The 23,080-nt window shown below is 31.3% G+C and overlaps 3 protein-coding genes across 4 annotated transcripts; 2 read left to right on the forward strand and 1 right to left on the reverse strand.

Moving 5' to 3' along the window:
* The first annotated feature begins 6,399 nt into the window (after positions 1-6,399).
* Positions 6,400-17,747, forward strand: LOC134831594 (transforming acidic coiled-coil-containing protein 2). Of its 2 annotated transcripts, none has more exons than XM_063845368.1 (11): positions 6,400-6,604; positions 11,153-11,273; positions 11,403-11,465; positions 12,678-12,749; positions 12,868-14,322; positions 15,701-16,091; positions 16,169-16,225; positions 16,290-16,415; positions 16,478-16,639; positions 17,261-17,410; positions 17,467-17,747. In XM_063845368.1, the coding sequence occupies exons 1-11, from the start codon at positions 6,542-6,544 to the stop codon at positions 17,654-17,656; spliced, it is 2,850 nt and encodes a 949-aa protein (XP_063701438.1). In that variant the 5' UTR covers positions 6,400-6,541; the 3' UTR covers positions 17,657-17,747. The 2 variants fall into 2 exon arrangements, with proteins under 2 accessions (XP_063701438.1, XP_063701437.1); XM_063845367.1 differs by lacking the exon at positions 6,400-6,604 and adding an exon at positions 9,969-10,383.
* Positions 17,748-18,766: 1,019 nt separating this feature from the next.
* On the reverse strand, positions 18,767-21,471 carry LOC134832565 (tRNA (34-2'-O)-methyltransferase regulator WDR6; the record flags this gene model as incomplete). The annotated part of the gene is made up of 1 exon (XM_063846629.1): positions 18,767-21,471. A coding segment is annotated over one exon (2,637 nt), but the record flags the coding sequence as incomplete, so codon positions are not given.
* Positions 21,472-21,930: 459 nt separating this feature from the next.
* On the forward strand, positions 21,931-22,947 carry LOC134831382 (uncharacterized). The gene has a single exon (XM_063845102.1). The coding sequence runs from the start codon at positions 21,974-21,976 to the stop codon at positions 22,877-22,879; it is 906 nt and encodes a 301-aa protein (XP_063701172.1). The 5' UTR covers positions 21,931-21,973; the 3' UTR covers positions 22,880-22,947.
* The last annotated feature ends 133 nt before the right edge of the window (positions 22,948-23,080 follow it).

A 23,080-nucleotide genomic window follows, 5' to 3' on the forward strand; every position in this document is an offset into this window, starting at 1 on the left:
ATTTTCCGTATCCGCATAATGCCTACATAATGATGCTATAATTGAACCTCCTACTTTTATCAAATGCACAAATAAATGTTGATAGGGAATAGAGAGAGAATATATTAATGACATTGATGCCACACCAGATTCCGTTCTCGTGCTATAAACGGCACTTTGTGTAGATACACGCCTTTTCAACTTGACTCGGAGCACCCGTACAACGCAACTAGACAACAAACTGAACGGGAGTTCATTCAACTTTCGAGTCTTTTTTCGTCGTATACTCGCAGTACGACGCGCACATCGATGCCAAAACGTAAATAAAAGCGTTCTCGTCGTTCATGGTTGCCTGTTAAAATTGTATTGTATGTGGGACCTACCTCAAATGTGTTACGAATATAGTTGATGGTTGCAAACACGCCTACCGCTGTATTGTCGAGCACTGTCATTATCTCGTGGCTCAAATGACGCAACTCGTTATCGCTGCTAATTACGCGAAATTGCACAATTTCAATGTCAGACACTCAATTTGGCGAAATTTCGCGGATTTAGTCAAGAAATTCGAGAGAAAACGATGCAGGGTGTTTCTTACGAAAAAGAAAAGTTTTCCTAACCAATGGCGTACTGAAAAGGGTGATAACAGTTTCCGGAACATTTTGGGGAGATTTCTTTTATGGAAAATCGAAGATGATATCTCTTGATAGACGTGAAAAATTGCAGAAAAAATCCATTTTCGCACTAAAAGGAATTTCACTTCATGAATATTTTACTCTCTTATTCTTATCTGAAGGCAAAAAAACGAATTTCCTGTATTAAAAGGGATCTCAAAGGAATTTGTGAGTAAATTTATGAGGGATATAAAAATGATATTTAACTAAATTACACATTTTGAACATTTTTAGGCTAAAGAGTGATTCATTAACTTGATTTTATATCAGAAATCTGGTTTGTGAGAGCTTTAACTGAAGTAAGTTTTTTATAATTTTTACAAGTTTTCAATATTTTCATATAAAATTAGAAGATCTTTAATTTTTCAAAGCATTTTAATGCGTGGGAGTATTTTTTTATGTGTCATATTAGAAGCAATGGATGCTATAAGATCATAAAAAAAATATTAAAGAATCTTAAAATTGAAAAATAACATGAAAAATTCTTGATAAATTTTATTTTTCTGATAATATCAAGAAAATATCGTTCAATAATGTGTTATTCAACGATTGTTCAAGACAGAAATTATATGAAAAAAATTAAAATATTTTTTTTTGTATTGTAGAATTACTAAACTACTCTAAATTTCATAGAATTTTTCAATTTTTCAAAATTTTATATTTTTATCTTATTTCTTTTATATAAAAATTGATAAGATAAAGAGCAAAAAGTGAAGGAAAAGTATGAGTTGTAAATGTTTATGAACAAATTCATGAGTTTTAACAAGATTTCAATGGATTTTCGACTCAAAAAGTATCTCTTGACTATTGAAAGGAATCTTAAATTTTTTTTCATTCTTTTGACTTCAAGAAATTTAGTCAAAAATCGATGTTTTAAACCTAATTTTAACTTTATCTCAAAATGAACAAGAATTTTTTCTTGATAAGATAAGATTTTGTTATTTTTTGTATGAATTTATGAAGCCTTATGAAGTCTCTCATATGAAGTGACTAAAACAGGTTCAATTTCTTTTAATCTCTGGCTTAAAAACTCTCTGCGATAAAATTCGCTATTCCAAATTCTTCAAACAATTTGTGATGTGATTCAGTTCGTTCAATCATTCATTCATACATTTTCTCGAAGATTAGAAAGTAAAGATAGCTGTTGATAAGAGCCAATTCAAGCAAATGTAAAAAATTGAAGTTTTTTCTCTTTAACTTTAAAAAAAAATCATTTAAAATGAATTTTTACCTAAAAAAGAACAAAAATTAAAAAAAATATCAAAGAAACAAAAAAGACTTACCTTCTTTCGTTGTCCATCTATTAACTACTAATAACAAGAAAACAACGCCTCAAAAGTCACCAATAAATACACAGCATCCCCTTTGTAACAATTTGGTTAACCCCTCTCATAATTTTGACACGTACATTTGTGACAATTTAATCTCCGCGTGTCTAAAAGTGAAACAACAACGTTTTATTGACAATTAATTTGAAACTTTTAAAGCGCCGCGCGGAAAATGATAAGTAGGCAGTATTAATATATTTTGCAGGTCAGCCCACTTTATGTTTTTCTCTCAATCATTTCGTCCTAACCTTGATTTCAAGCACACACAAACATCACACACACACTTTCTGCTTTAAGGGAAAATTTCTAACAAAATAAATATCGTCGACGAAAACTAAGTAGAAGGGAAACTCAGACCGCCTTGCGTATGTACGAACTACTGATAACTCGGGAAATATGTTCACCCCGAAAAAAAAAGAAATAAAAATTCGTATGTGGGTTTGTGGCATCAGCGAGCAATAAAAATGTATTACGAGCGAAAGTACGAGTGTGTGGCGCGTGCCATTTGTTATATAAATATACATGCGTGTGGAAAATGAAAAACAGACGGTAACGCGCGGCATCGGAACCATAAATCCAGTATTAGATAGCTCTATGTCGCCTCTGGAATCCTGTTCCTTGAAACGTTATGCGTCATTTTGACTGACATCATTTAGACATCTGTCAATCGATGGCAATCGTATGGCTTTTTGTGCCGTGTCATCGCCATCCAAGAGGCAATCAAATAAATGATCATCATCATCATTATCGAAACTTTCGTTTTTTTTCCTCTTTCCTGTCTGTTAATATATTGTTCTGTACTTCCCAAATGAACAATCCTCCTCCGCACACTCCACAAAAACATCGGAAAATGGAGTTTGATTCACGTTATTTTGCTTCTGCGTGTTACAAAACCGACACACAAACCGAAACGAAACACAAAAAGAGGAGGAACAAACAAACGAACAACAAAAAAAAAACTCACAAAAAAATAAAGACAAAATTTAACACCAGGGTCCTACAAAAAGAACACGCAACAGAAGACACGACGAAGAATAAGAGACTGGCGCGCAATGTTCTTCTTTCACACATCTGTTGCTGCGTCGTCGTATGTGTGTGTCCAAAATTTTGTTTCTGATTCCCTAATAAAATTCAAATTAATTCGTTTGATTTTTTTGTGTTATCTTTTATTGTTGTTATTATTCTCTCATGCACTCTCTTAACTTGCTGTGATTCCTTTTTTGTTATTTTGCTTCACATAAGAGAGGGGGAACAAAGACAACCAACATATAACAAACTAACAGGAAAGGGTTGAATGCAAATTATCATGTCTGTGGTATGGAAAAGTTTTCTGCTTTGTGAATTATCGATTTTTATTCGTCTCTTTTTCCTTTAAAGAAAATTTAGAAAAGAAAGACAAAGAAGAGGAAATTAACTCAAATTTAAAGGATTTATTGAATCTCGTTCCACAAATCTTTTAAATTTGAGGTAACTTTCTCTTTTTTTTTGTTTTTTCTTAAAAATATCTTTTGTGGATCGTATTGGAAGACTTTGAGAAATTCGTTTGAAAAGAAAAAGATTTCTTAACATTTTTAGACGAACAATTGTGAACAAATGTTCGAATGTTTTGAAGTTAAAAATTTGTCTTGTAGAACATGTTTCATCAATACCAAATTCGTTTATCAATTTTTGTGGAAACTGTTGACTTGACAAAAACTAATTTTTTTTTATCAAAAATCTTATAAATATTTTTATGGAACTCAATTTGTTAAAAAAAATATCAAAGCAATTTTAAACAAAATTTGTAGAACTCATTTTCTCTGAATAAAAAAAATTCAATTTGAATATTTTTCTACTTTTTAGGAAGAAAAAATAGTTTAAAAAAAATATGGAACTCATTTTATGTGATTTTAGATTTACTTTTTCAGTAAAACTCTTTTTCAAACATATTTTAAGAAAAAACTTGTTCTACAAATTTTGTTAAAAATTTTTTTGATATTTTTTTAACGAATTGAGTTCCATAAAAATATTTATAAGATTTTTGAAAAAAAAAATTAGTTTTTTTCAAGTCAACAAATTCCACAAAATTTGATAAACGAATTTTGAATTAATAAAATATGTTCTATTAAATAAATTTTTAACTTTAAAACTGAAAATATGTTTAAATTTAAAATTTTTTGACATTCAAAGTTCAAACACGTTCCACAAATTTTTGAAAAAAAAAATTAATTTTTAAAAAATTAAAAAATTTAACTTCCACAAATGAAATTTTTCTTTAAACCTCATTCAACAAGAAACTTTAATTTAACTAAATTGCTAAAAATAAACTATCTGTATGAGAAATTTTCATTTCAATCGATAAAAAAAGAAATGCAAGCAAAAAAAAGTTGACCTTGAAAAAATGCATCCGCCATTCGAGAAGAAAAAAAAAACATAACAAATACACACAAACATGTCTGATTAAATTCAAAACATAAAAGCACAGAATCGCATAAATTTCTGCATCTCTTTTCTCTGTGTTTTTGCTTCAACAACAGCAACAGCAGCTGCTGTTATGGACAGAGATTAGAAATAACGACAACTCTTTAAACTACTCTATATGCATTTATGTGCAGTACGATGCGCATAGAAGAGCGTCATAGATTGTGATAAGAGAAGTTGTGTGAATTGAGAGAGATGATGCAGTTTCGCCGTACTGTGCATGCACTTTATTATTGAATTCTTCTTTTATAATGTGTTTCTAATGACCATTGGAGATGCGGTGCGGAGGAGAGATGATGCAACAACTCTTTTTGCACAAACAACGGCAACTCTATGCGGTGCAACATAGATACGAGACGAGCGTTTTGTGCATAAAAGACAACAAACAAGAGGTATATTTTGCAATTTTTGAACTCCTGTCACAAAATCTAACATTTAAAAGAAAATCCTATACGGAAAAAATCGACCGCAACTATTTTCTTTCCTTTCCATCGCGCATCGCATGGCATTAGAAACGACTTTTTTTTATTAGAAACGCCCGTACCGAATCCATGTCAGTAAAATATTTTTCTCGCGCGCATAATTTTACTCTGCTCTACTTTTGATACAAAGACGACGACGACGACGAATGATTGATGTGTTGTCGATGAACGAACAATTAGGAGCCACACTCACATTCTCTCCCAAAAATAAAAAAAATTATGAACTTTTTTATATTGCAATTTTGTAAAATCATTGAAAGTAATAGGAAATAAGAAGTCCAAAGAGAGATTTGAAACTCGGTCCATGCCACATGCGGTAGAAGAGGTAAGAGCATTAAACGCAAGAGAAATATACAAAATGAATCTGTCTGTGATTGAAAAGCTATATACGATCATATGTATATCGCGCCGCATACACCTAATGTGAATGAGTGAATGTGTATAGTTGAGTATCTTTTGCCGTTGCTGTTGGATGTTGTTGCTGTGAAAAAGAGAGATACACAGAGAGATGAAATTTACATTTTTGAATTTGAATTGGTACCAATTTTCGATTTAACGGATGCATTTTCAAAGTGACATTTGTTAAATTTTATGAAATTACTTCAGAAAGGATTTTTACAGTTTCTAATTTTTACGAAGAGCTCAGTTAAGAAAGTTCAATTATGTATTAAGGATTTTCTAAAAAAAAAGATTTAAGATTCAATAACTTTGATGTTCAACTCTTTGAAAAAATCGATAAGAAATCTAAATGTTATAAATACTTGTCAAAGTTTTTACTTATGTATTTTTGTATTCGTCTATGTGAAAACATTACATTCATTCTTTTCGCTTTAGTATATTAGATTTAGAATAAATCATTAGTTTGAGGAAACTGACAAAATTACTCTGAGTAAAAAGAAGCTCTTTTAAGATAACACATTTTTGTTCAGAAGCTCTCTAAATTTGTAATGAAGGTCTTCTTGACTACAGAATAATCGTACATGTGCTCTGCCCAAGGAAATATAATTTTGATTTTATAACGCTCAACCCAATGATTGGATAATTTCTATCAAGACTGGCTTCTGTGACTAACCATAATTCTTCATCTCGAAAAATGCTCATAGGTTAATTTTTGAAATTTTTCAAATTTAGCTTCCTCTTAATGTGAATAACTTTAACAAGTGTTTCCTTTTCAAAAAATTTTTCAAACAAAATTTTTCATGCCGATCAATTCAAATTCATGAATTTGATGAGTTGTCTTTGATGTTTTCAGACTTCGGTCTATCGATTGTTAAAATTTCGTGAATGTTCAAATTCGTATTATTAAAACTCGTTAAGATTCTCGAACGCAAAATGTCTATTGATGGATAAAAAGCCTTGTAAAGCGACATCCTTCCTCTTCAAGCACTTTCAACAGAATGAGACGTCCCAAGTCTTTCATCCAAGCAGCAATTATCAATCTTGCTCATTGGGACTTTTTACTTTTGACGTTTAGTTCCAACGGTTTTTACACAAAAACAAGAACGATTCCTGTAAAAAATATCAAAAATCGCATTAAAAAAGGGAAAAACCCTCGAAAAAACATAAAAATCTCAGAAATAAGTGTCATTTGAAGAACTTACCTGTAAAATCACGTCGCAAAATGGAACAAATTCCCGCAAATATCGAGAGAAAAGTCTTGGGAGAACTAAATCGCTCGGATTCGGTAAGTATCTTAATTGTTTTGTTCCGCATGTGAATTGTCTGACATGAAAACGTGAGAAAATGCTCGGAGGTCATTGGCGTGTGTGAGTTTTCGTCGCTCATTTGAGAAAATTAAGTAGAACACGAAGCGAGATAAAAATAGTTTCAAGACCATTCGACGAGAATTGGGCGGTTAGAAGATTTTGTAAATAGTGCCGTGTGAGCAAGTCAAATTTTAGCCTATAGCGAAAAGTTAATTTAATCACACACTACCCATTGCGAATTGTAAATAATCGGATGTTTTGGTGAACGATTCTCTTGAAAATTAATTGAAATTAATTAAAAATCGGTTAAATTACAGAAATCTCATTAAATTTTGAGATAAAAATTGACAATTAAGTGAAAATTCTTGACGAAAGCGATAAAAGCAGGTACGTTCTCTCATAAAAATTTTTAAAATTTAATCCAAAAATGCAATTGCACTTTCATTTTCGTCAAAAATATCCCAAATTTTGACTGAAAACCAACAAATTCCTTTTAAAGAAACATTTTTTGACTGAACTTCTTCCAAAAAAAATCCTTCAAACCCGAAAATTCAGGAACCGGAAGTACGAGATTCAGTTCAAAAGGTCAGTCAGGGCATCGAATCGACAGTTTGAGACATCTTGATGCACAAAAAGAAGTTTAAGAAACCCATAAATAGAGTTTCTTCCGTATTCTCGTATGCTATTTGTGTTTGTTTAGGGCACACGAGACGCGACACACAATGTTTGACTTTATTTTTAGATAAAATCGTATGTTGTTTACATTGTGTCTCGTACATGTTTCATACAAAATCATCCGAAATTGAAGTTTTTTTCGATTTTTACCGAAATTTATGCCGTCACGTGTCTTGTCTCGTCAAAAAATTACTCAAAAAATCTTAAATTAACAAAAATTACCTCATCAACAGCGGAAAAATTGCGTTTCCCGATGATGACTTCATCCCCAAAGACACATGTAGACACCTCCAATCGATTTTTCGTTCTTATTTACGACGTTCACGAGCAAGGTTGGTGCGTAATTTGCGTAAACAACCTTGAAAATGAGATTTTCTTATGCAATTGTGTCGCTTGAGAGATGATTCCGGGCCCATTGAAGCATAAATTGATACGAACTCGCATCAACGCGAATTGGTTACGCTCCAACAATTCACTAATAAGACACAAAACAGTCGATAATTGACGATAAATCCACATTTAACAATTGTTTTGTTTGTGCGGAATGCGGTTTGAATACTAAAATAGCTCCGGAGATCGATGATAAAGTCATAAATTAATCAAAAAACGTTCATTTGGAGGTAATTAACCGGATATTAATTGCAATTTGATCAAAATTACATCCTCAAGTGATAATTTTTTTAACTAAAAAAGGCGAAAAATGTTAATTTTGTGTCAGTAATCAACAAGCTTCGATGGCAAATCGCCAAAAATTAAAAAACTTTCAATCGATACATTGAAAAAAGATGATTGTAAGTAAAATTTCACACATTTTTCAATCCAAAACATTTGAAAACATTCCAAATCGTTACAAAATGTACTCGACGTTGATGGAAATTCACGTTGATAGGTGATGTTTGTGAGAAAATGTAACGAAGGTCGTTTCGCCAATCTCTTTTTATGCAAGATTTCGTAAAATTGAAAGAAATTTCGAAGAGAAAAGAACGTCAGAAGTCATAATCTGTAATCTTCATTAAAGTAATGTGTGAAAAATGATGAAAAGTTGTGAAAGAGAACTAAAAAGAAACATAAACAGATAATTAATATTCGAGTGCTAATTGTTATTTGTGTGATTCTTGTTTATTATATTGCCTCTTTTGTTGAAAGACAAGACAAGAGACGTAAAAAGATGTACGTAAAGAGAAATGTTGGTCATTTTAAAAAGTTACGTGATATGAAAAATTGCACTAAAAGGGCAAATTTGCAAAAATTTAATGAAATTTTGATAAAAAAAATTTTTTTCTCTCAAAACTCAAAAAATTTGTCATAAATAAAATTTTTAAATTTTTTCATAAAAAAAATTTTTTTGCAAAAAAAATTTTTTTGCCAATTTTTTTTTTTGTTTTCTGATTTTTATGAAAACATTTTAAAAAAAAAAAAAAAATTTAAAATTTATGAATAAATTTGTAAAAAAATTAAAAATTTTTTTTAAATAATTTTCTTAAAAAATAAAAATTTTTAAAAGATTGGTTTTTTTAAATAATTAAAATTTTCGTATTTACCTAAAAAAATTTTTTTTTCGTAAAATTTTTTTTTTTGTAAAATTTTTTTTTTTTTTCGTAAAAAATTTTTTTTTTAATTTGACTCTTTGTGAGAATTTCTTCAAAAAATAAAGAAATTTGAAAATTTTTCTAAAAATCGATTTTTGCGCCCTCTTAAGCTGCAATTCTTCTCGTCAATCACAAAATGACTCTCAGAATCCAGCAACTTTTATCAGAAAATACTCTTGAGTCAATTTTTCATGAGGTTCCTTCTCACTTGTAATAATTTGTGATAATGCCAAAATAAAGATTCATTCACGACAACGAAGAGAATCGTCGATCTTTCTCACACAAAAAGCAACAACAACAAACAAAACACGACCAACGATCATCTGTTTGTGAGACTTTTTTCATATATTAAAATTTTATTTATTTTTAGTTTAAAGTGAACCATTCAGTCGGTCGTTCTATTGAAAAAAAAAAATATTAACAAATAAAAAGTCAGTGCGCCGAATTTATAAATTTAAATTAACGAGAATTAAAATATTTTTTTTTGTTGTGAAAAGTCGAGATTTTAACAAAGAAGTGATGATTTCGCGACGCAATTGATGGAAATTGCTCGTTTTTGTTACAAAAAGCTCGAGAAAGTGCAGTCAGCGATAACTTTATTCAATATTTTGTTGTGCAGTAGACTTGTAGATTTTAATTTTACATGAGATTTAACAGCAATTTTTAATCAAAAAGTCGGAATTGATCCAATTTGTGTGAAATTTTAATGAACGAAGGCGATTTAAGCGCATTTTTGAGATTTTATGATATAAAATAAACTTGAAATTAATTAAAAATAAAAATTTTAATATCTTATAATTCAAATCAAAGACAAATTTGATACGAAAAACCAAAAAAATTGTCAAAAATCAAATTTTTTCCTTAAAAATTTACAATTGTTTATTGAAAAAGTTTGAAAATTAATGAAAATTATAATTTCTGTTCTTCTCAAAAAAAAATTGACAGACAGACAAAATTTCTCCTCATAAAAATCAATTTTTTTGCATAAAATTACATCCAAAGTACTTATTTAACGCCAATTTCACGTAGAAGAGAAGAAATTACTCGTGCTCAAGTGTGTGTATCGCCATAAACCTCGTCTAAATCATCATGGAATAGCTAATTAATAACTTTTAGTTAACATTTTAGTCGACTTTCGTCTTGTTCAGACTTGAAACTGACATCACATCGTCTCATTCTACCGAAAAAACATCAAATCAATTAATCCGATTTTATTTGTAGCACGAAAATTGATCAAAATTCAAGCCAAAAAACGTAAAATGAACGAAACGTTATGCAAGTGTCGATAATTTATGCAAAAATTTGACTAAAAAATACGAAAATAAGAGTAAAAGAGCTCGAAAAAGTGAATTCTGTGATAAAATAATCAAAAAAACGAAATAAAAATGGAATATTTATACAAATTGATGAATCGCAGTCATGATAACCAACATGATAAGAGCATGTCACCCCCAAATAGTGTCACAAACAGTCCAATTACGAACGAAAAGAACGTAAGTCTCATCATTTTATGCTTTTTTCAAGGACTTTCGTTGTAGATCACGGTGAATAATGATTTTTTGTTGGGAGAGATCCAAGTTCAGAGCATATGTGTGTGAGATGACGTCATTTTCGGCACAGAAACGGAGGTTATTCCCGGTTTTTTGTGTGAATTTGTTCTAAAAATATCTTGGATGAACCAAAAAAACATAATTTTTGTAAAATTTTTGATCAAAACTAACCTTTAATGAGAGAAAATGATACAAAATTTCTCCAGAATAGAACGCCGGATCGTCGGATGTTTACATAAGCAACGTACAGTGACTTACTTTTGTATCGTGAACGCATGAAACGAGCATTCAATGACCTCTCATGACATTTACGTACAAATTTAACTCCAAATGCATCTGAAAATAGACAAAAACGTGACAAGAATTCTCTCACAGCTGCTTTTTTCCATTAATTCTGACGAACATTCTGAGATTTTCTCCGTTTGGCAGAATTTTCAGTCGCGATTTTCTGCTCAACGAGTCGATCACGTGTTGCATCCAAGCAAACTTTGCAAATTTATTGTGTCAAAAATACTTTTTTATCCAAAATTTGTCGATTTGTGCAATGAAAATTCCTCTGTGAGCTCCGAGAGACATGAAAAAGTGGTCTTTCTCGGAACTAAATGTCCTTTCCACGATGCTACTCTTCGCCATTAATCTCCTTTCCCAATATTTAATTGACGTCGTGCTAATTACCTTCGATCTTCCTTGTTATTTTATGTATCACGAGCAGTATTCCGGAAGTCCCGCATCAAATCCAACGCCAACGAAGCCCATCCAAGAGCCTGTAGTTCAATCGACGCCGGTTATTAAAGTATCTGAAGCTTCTTCAACTGAAGGAGAAGTTGCCAAAGGTAAGTTTTTTCTGAAAATATAAATGTTAAAAAAATTGAAAGAAAGTTACACGTGTGTGATGATCATTTTAATTGTGATACAATTTAATTTTATGTTCAATTGTTTCTTTTTTCTCGCATTTTTTGTAGAGCAAACGCCTGTACGAGATATCAACACAACATTCGAGCAAGAGGAAAACATCTTAGCTGAAGGTAAATAAGTGATGATTATTAAATTGAAAGAGTTTCATGTTTCGTTGGAGATATTAACGACTTACCTTGCAAAATTTTCAAAAGATTTGAGCGCATTTTCGAAATTAATGAAGTTAAAAAGTGACAAATTTTAAATTTTTGATGAATTTATTCCTTGAAGTTTTTAAATTTTTTTTTATTTTTGACATGTTTAGTTCAAATTTTGAAAGAAATTACATTTTTAAAAAATTTTAATTCAAATTTTAAAAAAAAAAAATTTCACTTAAAAATTTAAATTTTTTATTTAATTTAAAAAAAAATTTTTTTTTATTTAAAAATTGAAATTTTTATTTTTAATTTTTTATTAAAATACTAAAAAAAAATTATTAAAAAATATTTTTTTTCAAATTAAAATTTAATTAAAAATCAAAATTTTAAAACTAAAATTAATAACTGAAATTGAAATTAAAACTAATTTTTAAAAAAAATTGATTTTTAATGTTTAAATAAAAAAAAATAAATTTTCAAATAAATAAAAAATAATTTTTTAAATAAAAAATTTAAATTTTTAAATAAAAATTTTAAATTTAAAACTAAAATTTAATTAAAACTTTATTTAAAATATTTTTTTTTTACATTCCAAGAAAAAAAAAAATTCAGAAAAAATTAAAATTTTAATGAAATTTAACTTTAACAAATTAATTATTTTAATTTTAATGAAATTATTTTACAAAAAATTAAAATTTTTTAAAAGACAGACATCAAAAATCAAATTTCTTCAAAAAACATGTTGTCCAGTGCATAAACAATGAGATTTATAATTGAATGAATTTCAAAAAGAGAAAAAAAGTTAGTTGTGTAGGAAAACGCGTGGATATAACTTGTTTTACTTTACTTGTCTTACGTTTGCGGCGCCAATTATTTCATAAATTAATCTTTTTCTAACTTTTTAATGAGATTTCAATGGGTAAGAATTGGATTTGTTGACATGTTAAGGTCATGTATGAGTAAAAATAATTAAAATTTATGAAAAAATTAAAGTTGTGAAAACAAATCATTGAAAAATTTTGTGAAAAAAGACAATTTTTGAAATTCTTACCTCCATTAGAATTGTTTGCAAGGGCGAAACAAGGAACTTGACCATAAAATCTATATTTGTGTTGATTTAATTTAGTTTTAGATTGACATTCAATATGATTTGACGTCTAATTTTTGTATTTTTAATTCTTACAGAGTCATATATTAATCCAGCATCAGGTCTCAGCTTCTTAACTGAACAACTCAACAATTGCGGAATCAAAGACGGTAAGTTTTTACACAATTTTTATTATTTTTTCTTCATTTTTTATGATTTTTTGTTCATTTTTTTATTTTTTTCTTTTATTTTCTTTTCATTTTTTATGATTTTTTGTCATAAATCCAGTTTCGTCGGATGATGAAGCGTTCCAAGAGTGTCAATCGTTCACAAGTAGCAAAGGAATAGCTTCGAATCCTGATAGTCGTGTTTTAACTCCCGTTAATTTCGAACGCGAACCAACTTCTGAGATTAACGCGACATTCGAAACAGCTGAAAATTCGCAAAATCAAACAACTCCAACAGCAAACGGAACTTTTAACTTCGATTCAGGTCTAAATAGCACAGAAACGATTCAAGAAAACGTTGAAGACGGCGTCGAAGTGCTCGAAGATTTGCAAAATTTGAATTTAAATGCCACGAATGAGACAATTCAACCTCTGAACATTTCTCAACCTCGAAGTCCTTTAGCGGAATTGTCTTTGGAAGACGTCGAGAAGCACGCAGCAAATCGCACGCCCGAAATTGAAACAGTTCGTGTGGATGCTGTCGATGTTTTGACTGTAAAAAGTCCCGTTGAGGAAGAAAAAGAAGTTACAATCGAAAGAACTGAGGTAGATTCGACGGAAATTTTGGGAGATCCGAAAGTTATTGAAAATTTGGATCAGTTGGAAGCAAGAAATCAACAAGAAATCGCCCAAACGGAGGAAAAACCCGAAGATACGCCCTTGCCAGCGGATGATTTTGACGACTTTATCGAAGAAAATCAGGAAAATATCCCTCCGTTGGAGATTACACACAACGCGAGTGTGACAGACACGATTTCTGTCGTCGATAAAGAAAATTCGATTGAAGCGTGCATGCAAGAAAGCACTTTTGAAGGCGACACAGCGATTTTTGTCGTAAATAAACTTGAAGTAACAAAAGTTCGGGGCACTTCGTTAGACAAAACAACGGAAATTCCTCCTTCAGAACCTTTGGAACAAGAAAAAATCCAAGAAAATCCTGAAAAAATTGAAGAAACTCCCTCAGAAAACAATCCTCGCGTTTTCACATATCAAGAATCGTTCGACGAGCGTCCCATAAAGGGAGTTGCCCATTCCGAAAGTTTAGCAGCATTCGAAAAAATCGAAGCTGAACTCAACGAACAGCCCAAAAAAGACTTGGAAACGCCTTTAACTGTCGAAGTTGATCCAATTCCTCCGCAAACGGAACAAGAAAAGGCCGAATCTAATCCAAACGAGCCAACTTTCATTCTCGGCGAAGAAATGCCCGAAAGTAAAGGTATCCCGATGGATGTCGATGACGATATGTTCGATTTTCCGCCTCCGCCAAAGGAAATGTTGGATGAAATTGAACAAACAACAGCTTTGGCAGCTGAAAAAACTCCCTCTCCGACTCCGTTGAATGGATTTTCGAACGGAGAACAAAAAGCTGCGGAAGTTTTTGTTGAAGATTTTAACACGGTGAACATTGATGCGACATTTAAGAAGCCTGCGATACCGCCGATGATGGGAAAAAGACGCAGCGGAGATAAATTGCCTAAAAATTTGGATGATGAACAGTTTCAAAGTTCAGCTGGATGTAAGAATTTTTTATTTGTTATGATTTTTTTCAATTTTTTATTATTTTCTTTAGTTTTTGAGGGTTTTTGAATCATCATCAAGTAAAAATTGTTTGAATTTTTAAATTTTTTGAACTCAAATCGACTACAAGATACAAAAATTAAAAGTTTTATTAAAAATTCGGGTAAATTTTTCAAAACTAGAGCCTTAAACAACTAAAAAAATTATCAAAGTAGATGAAATTTTTAAAAATTCTGACCTTTTTTTGACATATTTAGATAGAAAAATCTTTAAAAAGACTGAATAATGAATTTTTTTAATTTTTAAATTAATTTTTATTTTTAATATAATTTTAAAAATGATCAAAATATTTAGTTGAAGTCAATTTTCGAAGCTTTTTGAATTAAAATCAATCAAAAAAATAATTTTTTATTTCAAAATATTTAAATTTTCAAATTTTCGGTCTAAAATCGATCAAATATTATGAGAAAATTTTTTCAAATGAACATTTTTTAAAGAAATTTGGGTGAAAATTGACAAAAATGTTCACTTCGAATCAAAATATCGCTTATCGAACAACTATATCTCCATTTAAATCCATTAAAAATGAACAAAAACGACTTAATTGAATCTTAAGCCAACCGAAACATTAAAAAATCATCATAAATCATCTCCAATGCATACAAAGTCATTCAACACGCATGTTGATGCATCCAATTATTGTCCAAATTCAACAAACAAATGACTTTAAACTTCTCCCACGACATTTTTCTCAATCAAAAATCCCGTTTATCGTTCCCTTACTGTCGATATTTACGTACAAAAGTACAAAACTTTCCCCTTTCCACACAGAAATCGTCAAAAAGAGAAAGATTTGGGTGTGCAAGTTCATTCATTTCACTTCCATTCACGAATTGAATGTCCATACGAGCTCGTACTCGATGCGCAGTCCCTCGTGAATGAAGTTTCCAGTGCGATAAATGAACGTTTTGTTGTGCGGGCGTCTGTATCTACACACTCCAGTGATATACTCGACTGTCAATCGAGGTTGTTTCACTTTTTTCTCTCTTCACAAGACAGAAACTTTGCTTTGCTGTCGCGAAAAAAAATAAATCTTTTAATTATCTCCGTGCGAATTATCTGCAAATTTGTCATCTGGCTGCCGAGTTGAACGGAAATTTGCTGAAAATCGAGAGCAGATTGTTATTCGAGCACAAAGTCGTGTCATTCATTGTTTTTTTTTCGTCGTCGTCGTACGTGGATAGATAGCACGTATGTGAGTTACACACAATTTTTAATTGATGATGATTCAAAGACTGCAGTCTTATGATTTCGAGTCGAAAAAAGTCTCGCAAAGTGACATCAGGTTGAAATTTTTAACTTTTTTCCCGTTTCAGTTCAATTTTCTGCCTCGGATTTCGACTATTTGGAAGCGTGTGACAACAAAAACTCGATTGTTGATCGAAATTCACTCCTACTTCGTTTCGATCCGTTGTTGAAACAGCCCGTGCCAGATACTCACAACCCCAAACCCACACAAATTGTCGAGGAAAGTGAGCAAGATTTGAGTTTAGACGCACGAACCGAACGAAATCCCTTCGAAACAAGCATCGAAGACACAAAATCCCCGCTGGAATTGGATTTGGAGGCGCCGCAACAGGAAATCGAGCCCGTAATTGAACAAAAAAGTGTCGCTGCAACCCGTAATGAGACAATGAGCATCACGTTAGCGAACAATAATGTCGAAACATTTGAGGATGGATTGAAATCGGAAATTAAAATTATGAGGTAAGTCCATGCCATGCACATATATGGCAGAAAAAATATTAATTTATCGATTTTTGTCTCGTTATTTACGTATAAAGTGCACAAGAGAACAGCGAAAACATGTCTGAGTTGGATAAGAAGGTCAAAAACGAAGTGTAAGTATCATTTTATCGTCGAATTCCGTAATTTTTGTTCATTTAATTCACTTTTTATGTGCAGACTTAAGACAGAAGAGCTTGAAAAGCGATTGGAGGAAGAGATCAGAAAGAGAATGGAAGCCGAACAAAAGGAGGAACAGCTTCTCAAGCGGATTACTGAAAAGGAAAAAGCTTATACAAAGTTGCAGTAAGTCGTAAAAAGTCGATTTTCAGTAATTTTCTTGAAATAAAATTCAATTTTTCTTGTAGAAACATCGTTGCTGAGTACGAAAAGGCAATTTCTGAAATGATAACTGAGAAGGAGCAGTTGTTGGCGAATGAACAACGCAAATACACGAATTTACATGCGGATAGCGAAACAAATGCGCAGCATCTGGCCTCGCTGGAGACGACTTTCTCAGATTTGCATGCGTAAGTTTTCGATTTTTATTGAAATTGACGCCGGTTTTGATAATTTTTTGTATGAAAATGACTTTGACTGAACATTAAATGTCCTGAAATGATAAAATTCTTCATTAAAAAAGTTAAAAAAGAAAAAAAAAATTTTTACGAAAGGAGTAAAATTGAAAAATTATGAAAAGTTGAGGCTTAAAATGAAGAATTATTGACTATAAAAAGCATATTTTGACTTCAAAAGTCATGAAATCTTAAATATTTATTTTAAAAAAATTCAAAATTAATTTTTTTTTAAATAAATTTTTTTTTCAATTTTTAATTTTTTAGTATAAAAAAAAATTATGAAATTTAATTTAAAATGAACTTTTTGGGATCTAACATGCCTAAAATAAATCAAAAAATAATTAGAAAAGGTGTCAAATTTGTCTAAATCGCCATGAAATAACCAAAAACCGGCACAATAAACAAATTTCGACACAAAACAAGACAACTCATGTGACAATTTCTTAATTTTATGCACGAATTTGTGCGTGGGATACCGTATTGCGTTACATATCAAGTGCTTTGACACCCATTGTGGTCTACTGTTTGCATTTAGAGGACAATTTCATGAATTTTGCCATTTTTTATTTGCAGTAAATACGAACGTACGAAGCAAATTGCCATGGATTTGAAAGACCAAGAAGTTATTCTCATCGCAGAAAAACGCGTCTTGGAAGAAAGTCTCAGAACGCAGGAGCAACGATACGAAAAAATGAAAAATCACGCAGTACAACAATTAGAAAAGTAAGTTTTTCCGAAAAAAATTTTTTTTTTCATTTCTAATGAAAATTTATTTTTAGTGCAAATATCAAACTTGCTGAACAAGTTCGATCACACAACCTGGAACTCACAAAACTCCGGGCACAACTAAAGAAGGAAGAGATTTCACGTGCCTCCATACAGGAACAATTGTTACAGAAGACAAAAGAGAACGAGGAACTCGTGAAAATCTGTGATGAATTGATCAACGGCAGCGGAGGCGCAAGTTAAATTTCGAATGTTAAGTTTTTTTTTAATTTCTGTGTATTCATAGAGCGCTTAAATATTTAATGTAATAATAATTAAAACTCATTTTTCCGAATTTTCGTAATTTTTTTAGTTCATAAAAAACTCGGATGTACAAAAAAAATTTTTTTTTTCGAGGCCATGTTAATTAATTAAATGTTAAAAAAATTACTTCCGTTACGAAATTTTCTTCCAAAATTGTTGGCGCAGATTTTTTTTTTAATTTTAGTACAAATTCAATTTTTAGAATTAAATTAATTTAAATTAAGTTGTGTATTTTTGTACATAAGCAAAGCACTCACTGCTCCTCGAATGATGGAAAAAAATACAAGCTTACAAAAAACAGTAAATCTAGCTTTTATATGATAATTAAAACTAACAAATAATAAAAAGTCACGAATTTTAAGTTGAAAATTTGTCATCGCTGTATTAAATATTTGAATGAAAAAAAAAATTAAAAATAATTTTTAAAAAATTGTATTATTCGTTAAAGTTTGCCAAAATTCTCACTTATTCAATGATATTGGCTTCGATACTATAGACATGTAATAGAAATTAAATAATAATAAAATGGAACAAAAAAGATGTATTTTAAGTTTTTTGGTTTAAATTTTAATTATTGAGAAATTTTAATGGAGGCTCCTTGTTAAAATTATAAAATTAAAAAAAAAATAAGAAAAAAATTATAAATCTTTTTTTAAATTCAAAAAATTTTCTTGAAAAAAAAATTCAAAATTTTTCTTAAAAACAATAATTTTTCTATTTTTAATTTTAAAAAATTCGAAATTTTTAAAATTTTTCTTTAAAATTTTCTCAAAATAATTCTTAAAAAATTTTCAAAATTTGTCAAAATAATTCTTAAAAAATTCTTCTTAAATAAAAATTTCAAAATTTTTCTTAAAATTTTTTTTTTTAAATTTTTCTTTAAAAAAATTTCAAATTTTAACTTTAAAAAAAATTTAAAAAATTTTTTTTTTTTTTCAATTTTTGATCTTTTAAAATTAAAATAAAATTGTTGAATTGAGAATTGAAAAAATTCGAAAAAAATTTTTTTCAAAAAAAAAAAAAAAAATGAAAAAAATTTTTATTGTTTGTAAAAGCCATGTAAAAGCTAATTTTTTATTGCAATTTTTGAAGGTCAAATATTAAAATTTAATTTTTTTCTAAAAAATTTCAATGCCATTTCCGTACACAATTACTTTATCCTTAAAGTACAATAATCCTTTTCCATCTTCAACGCTTGTCCAATAACTTTTCTCAATTTTCTTCTCACTCAAGTCATCATCAAACGTCAATTTGTAAATCATTTGATCAACTCCCAACGTCATAAGTACTTGATCGCTTAAAAATCTGACTCCCGTTACTTGGGCCGTATGCAAATCCGGAATTTTAAAAGTTTTATCCGTCTCTAATTTCAAATTTCCTTCATTTTTTCTCATGAGAACTCTTGAAATCACGATGGATTGATCGTCGCCTCCTGTTGCGATCAAAATTTCATTCCCTTGTTCACAAATATCGTACGCATGAATCCCATTTCCGTGATGTTTGAGCTCGTGTACCTTCGACATCGTCGGAAATTGCCAAAAATTTATCACGCCATCAGTTGCCATGCTCAAAATCATCGTAAATCCGTGCCAAATGACTTTTTGCACGTGAAGAATTGACTTTCCATAGAAAATTTCACGATCCAAACTGATTTTTATCGGATTCGCGTCAAGTTGAAGAGCAAAAAGTCGCAAATGCCCGTCAGAACATGCACAAATTAATGTTTCATTGACTAAAGTGGTTGAGGTAAAGCTTGATTCGGGATCAAAGGATATCGTTTGGTCCTTTTCGGGCGTTAATTTGTCTTCGTACAACATAAATTGCGTATCTTCCTCAATCGAAAGCTCTTTCAAGGCAGAACGAATTTTGGTAAAGCAGATTTTTGAACGACTTCCAACCGAAATTACAATTAAATCGTCATTTTTCGAGGTTTTTGTCGAAATTATTGACTTTATGGCAGAGTTGTGTTGCGTCGAAGTCTTCAAATGTTCCAAATTTCCATCATTTCGCATCAAATAAAATTTCATAAGAGTCTCTTCGCCTCCCGAAATCAATAAAACTCCGTTTTTGGTGTTCACGAGCGATAAATAATTGCAACTTAGATGATGCCAACGCAAATCCGGGAACGTTAAAGGACTTTGGTGACTCAAATCAACTCGAAAAGTCACTTGCTTTACTTTTCGTTGTTGAATTACAGCCAAAGAAAATTTTCCGCATCGCTCCAATTCATCCAAAAACAAATCATATTGACGATTTCCGCCTCCGCAGTTCTCCTCAATTAAAATTCCGTCTTGTTGATGATGGCAAATGAAGTAAGAACTGCTAAAACCGAAGGTAAATTCCCCAAAACGACGTTCAATGAAGTTAATTGCGAGTTTTTCGGTGAAAATTTGCTTTAATTCGTCATTAACGAGGGAAATTGTCTTCACTGTGCTATCATGTCCCGTTGTTTTGAACGTAAAATCATCAATTTTTACGATTTGAGTGATGCCCATCGTGCCATGAAGTCTCTTTCGAGTGAAAATTGGGTCAGGATTTCCGTTTTTGAAGAGATGCAAGTGTCCGCAACGATCAGCGATCAAAAATTTGGAGTCTTTGGTATTAATTGCTGATGTAATCCATGGCTCAGAGCATTTTGGAATGTGAAATTCATGGATTTTGTTAAAATTTTGAGCTTCTAAGATCCGTACAACGCCATTATTTGAACAAATCACGATTTGAAAGTCATCCAATGGGAAGAAAGATCGTATCATAGAACGAGTTTGTCCATTTTCGTCATCCCAATTGATGATTTTTTCATTTTTCACAGAAAAATCCTGCTTTTCTGTCGAATATTCGTACACAATGACTTTCGAATCTGTCGTTACGAGATACAAAAAGTGCTTGAATGTCTCCATAAGACAAAATTTACTCGAAGCTTCAAGTTTAAAGTTCATTTTTGGTGAATTGACATCATTTACGTCATAAACAGCAACTTCGTTATCGATTTTTAAGCAAATTAGCAAACCCGCAGGACTCATATACGTCAATTTAGCCACATTTTCTCCGATTATTTCAGTTTTTGAGGCATTTTTTGTCAAAGCAAGCTTCAAAGGGACTTTTACGAGTCTTCCATTGTTCGTAACAACCAACGAAGTCATCGTTTTTGCACAATAATCAAGTCCCCAAATCGTTCCGCAGTCGTCAAGGAACTTTTTGAACATCAGTGTGCCTTCGTTGTCCCACAAACAAACGTGAGAATCCTCGCCAATCGATAAAATATAAAAATTTTCTTCGTGTTTGATGATTTTACTGCGAAAAACACGCGAAATATGGGCAAAACAACGTTTGATCTTCTCCAAAATGGGTTTTCCATCAGAATTTACTTCAAATTTCCACAGCTGAACCGAACGATCATCCGAACAAGTTGTCAGTAGCTTCGCTTCCAAACACATTTGAATGTCAAAAATCACTCCGTTATGACTTTGAGGCACTCGTAGAAGGATTTCACCGATTTCCGTGTCACATTTCGGCTTCCAAATGATCAATTCTCCAAAAGCAGTTCCCGCAAAAAGCAATATTGACTCCCACGAGTCGCCCAAAATTGATGATGAGTATGCTGTTGATACCTCGGGACATCGTGAACGTCGTTTCCGCTCGAATTTACCTTCACGAAAGTCGATGGAGATCTCACAGACTCGATTGTGAGCAGTAACACAAAAAATTTTATCGCCTTTCCGTCGATGAAAAATGCACAAAATTAATCCAATCGTTAATTTTTAGGATAAAAGTTGAATGAAAATCCCTTGAAAGCCCATTTCCGAGAGAAGCGATGAGCAATTCGGATCCCGCCAAGGCCACAATTCGGATATTTTCATCAGAAATGGTAAAATTTATTTGACTTATTTTATATTTTGTCTTTTTCGGGCAAATTTTTTGTAAAGTCTTTCCATTTTCAGTGAAGAAATACTGAAGTTGATTCCCGATACCTGAAAAATCAAACAAAAATTGAATGAAAAATTAAATTTTTATCGAAATTTCAAAGCTTACCTGCGAGAACTTTATTTTCTGCGAGAAATTTCACGCAAAGGGCGTCTGTTACGAGCATAATTGACTATTTTTGAGGGGAATTAAGGAAGAAGGCAATGACCGACATGTGTTTTTTGTTTTGGAATTTTCGTTTAGAAACGTCAAAATCATCTGTTTCGCGTTATTTCGTTGTTTTTGAAGTCGTTAACGCGCGAAATTGAACAAAAAATCGAAAATTTCGGCACACAAATGCACAATTCTCGAGCTTATTACGAAAAAGGCATCCTCAAGAACTGGCAATCGGGCATGTTAACGCAAAGTCAATCGTCGCAGATTGAATTCTACGCAAAAATCAATCATGTGAAGACTTTTACGAACATCTTGAAGGCAATTTCGTTCTCGGAAGCTGCCTGCATCCAAATTGGGGTTCACGGAATGAAAATAATTGTCGAAGAAACACGAACTGTACAAGCTGCAGCTTATTTCAAGGAAACTGATGCGATTTTTGCTGAATATCGGTACAAAAAAACAGATTCAGATACTGTGACTTCGTTTGGAATCAACTTAAAAGTCATTGTTGAGAACCTGAATATGTTTTCAGATCTCGTATCTGAACACACCGAACTTAAAATCCTTTATCGAGGCGATGGATCTCCCTTAATTTTGGTTATCGAGTGCGAATTGGAGCATTTAACGAAAGAATGTTCGATTAAAACGCGCGAATTGGGTTCTTATTTGGATCTCGACATCGAAGATGAAAATACAGTGGCTCAAATTTTGTTTCACGGACTTTGTTTTTACAATTTTTTGCATGACGCATACAAAGCAGTGCCCGGCGCAGATGATATTGAGTTCCAAGTAGCGAAAGATTCGTTCACGATAGTTGCCAGAGGCGCAGTTGATACATTAGCGGAGTACTTTTTGGACAAAAATTCGGATGTTATCATGCAATTTGGATGTTTGAAGGAGTTGAAAGTACGATATCGGAGCTCAAACTTGAAATTATTGCTGAAAACGATGCAAATGTCGAAGGAAATTACGTTAAGTTTTGACAAAACGGGCTTGTTGGGAGTTCGGATGATGGTAGAGGACGAGAATCAAGTACAAAGTTACATCGAATATTTCGTTTTTCCCTTGGATGATAAGGAATTGTGATAGAAAATTAGTAAAAAATATAAATTTAAGGCATAAGAATTATTTTTTGAACGAAAAATGTACTTCAAACATCGAAAATTTTCTAAAAAATTATAAAAAGCGAAAATTTTCGAGAGAAAAATTCATCAACTGATTCTTTCAAATGCAAATAAGGCCGCTCCAAATTTTTTTCGAACTTTTTTTTTAAAATAAGGCAAAAAT

Source organism: Culicoides brevitarsis, chromosome 2 (genome assembly GCF_036172545.1).
Source record: "Culicoides brevitarsis isolate CSIRO-B50_1 chromosome 2, AGI_CSIRO_Cbre_v1, whole genome shotgun sequence".
NCBI lineage: Eukaryota > Metazoa > Arthropoda > Insecta > Diptera > Ceratopogonidae > Culicoides > Culicoides brevitarsis.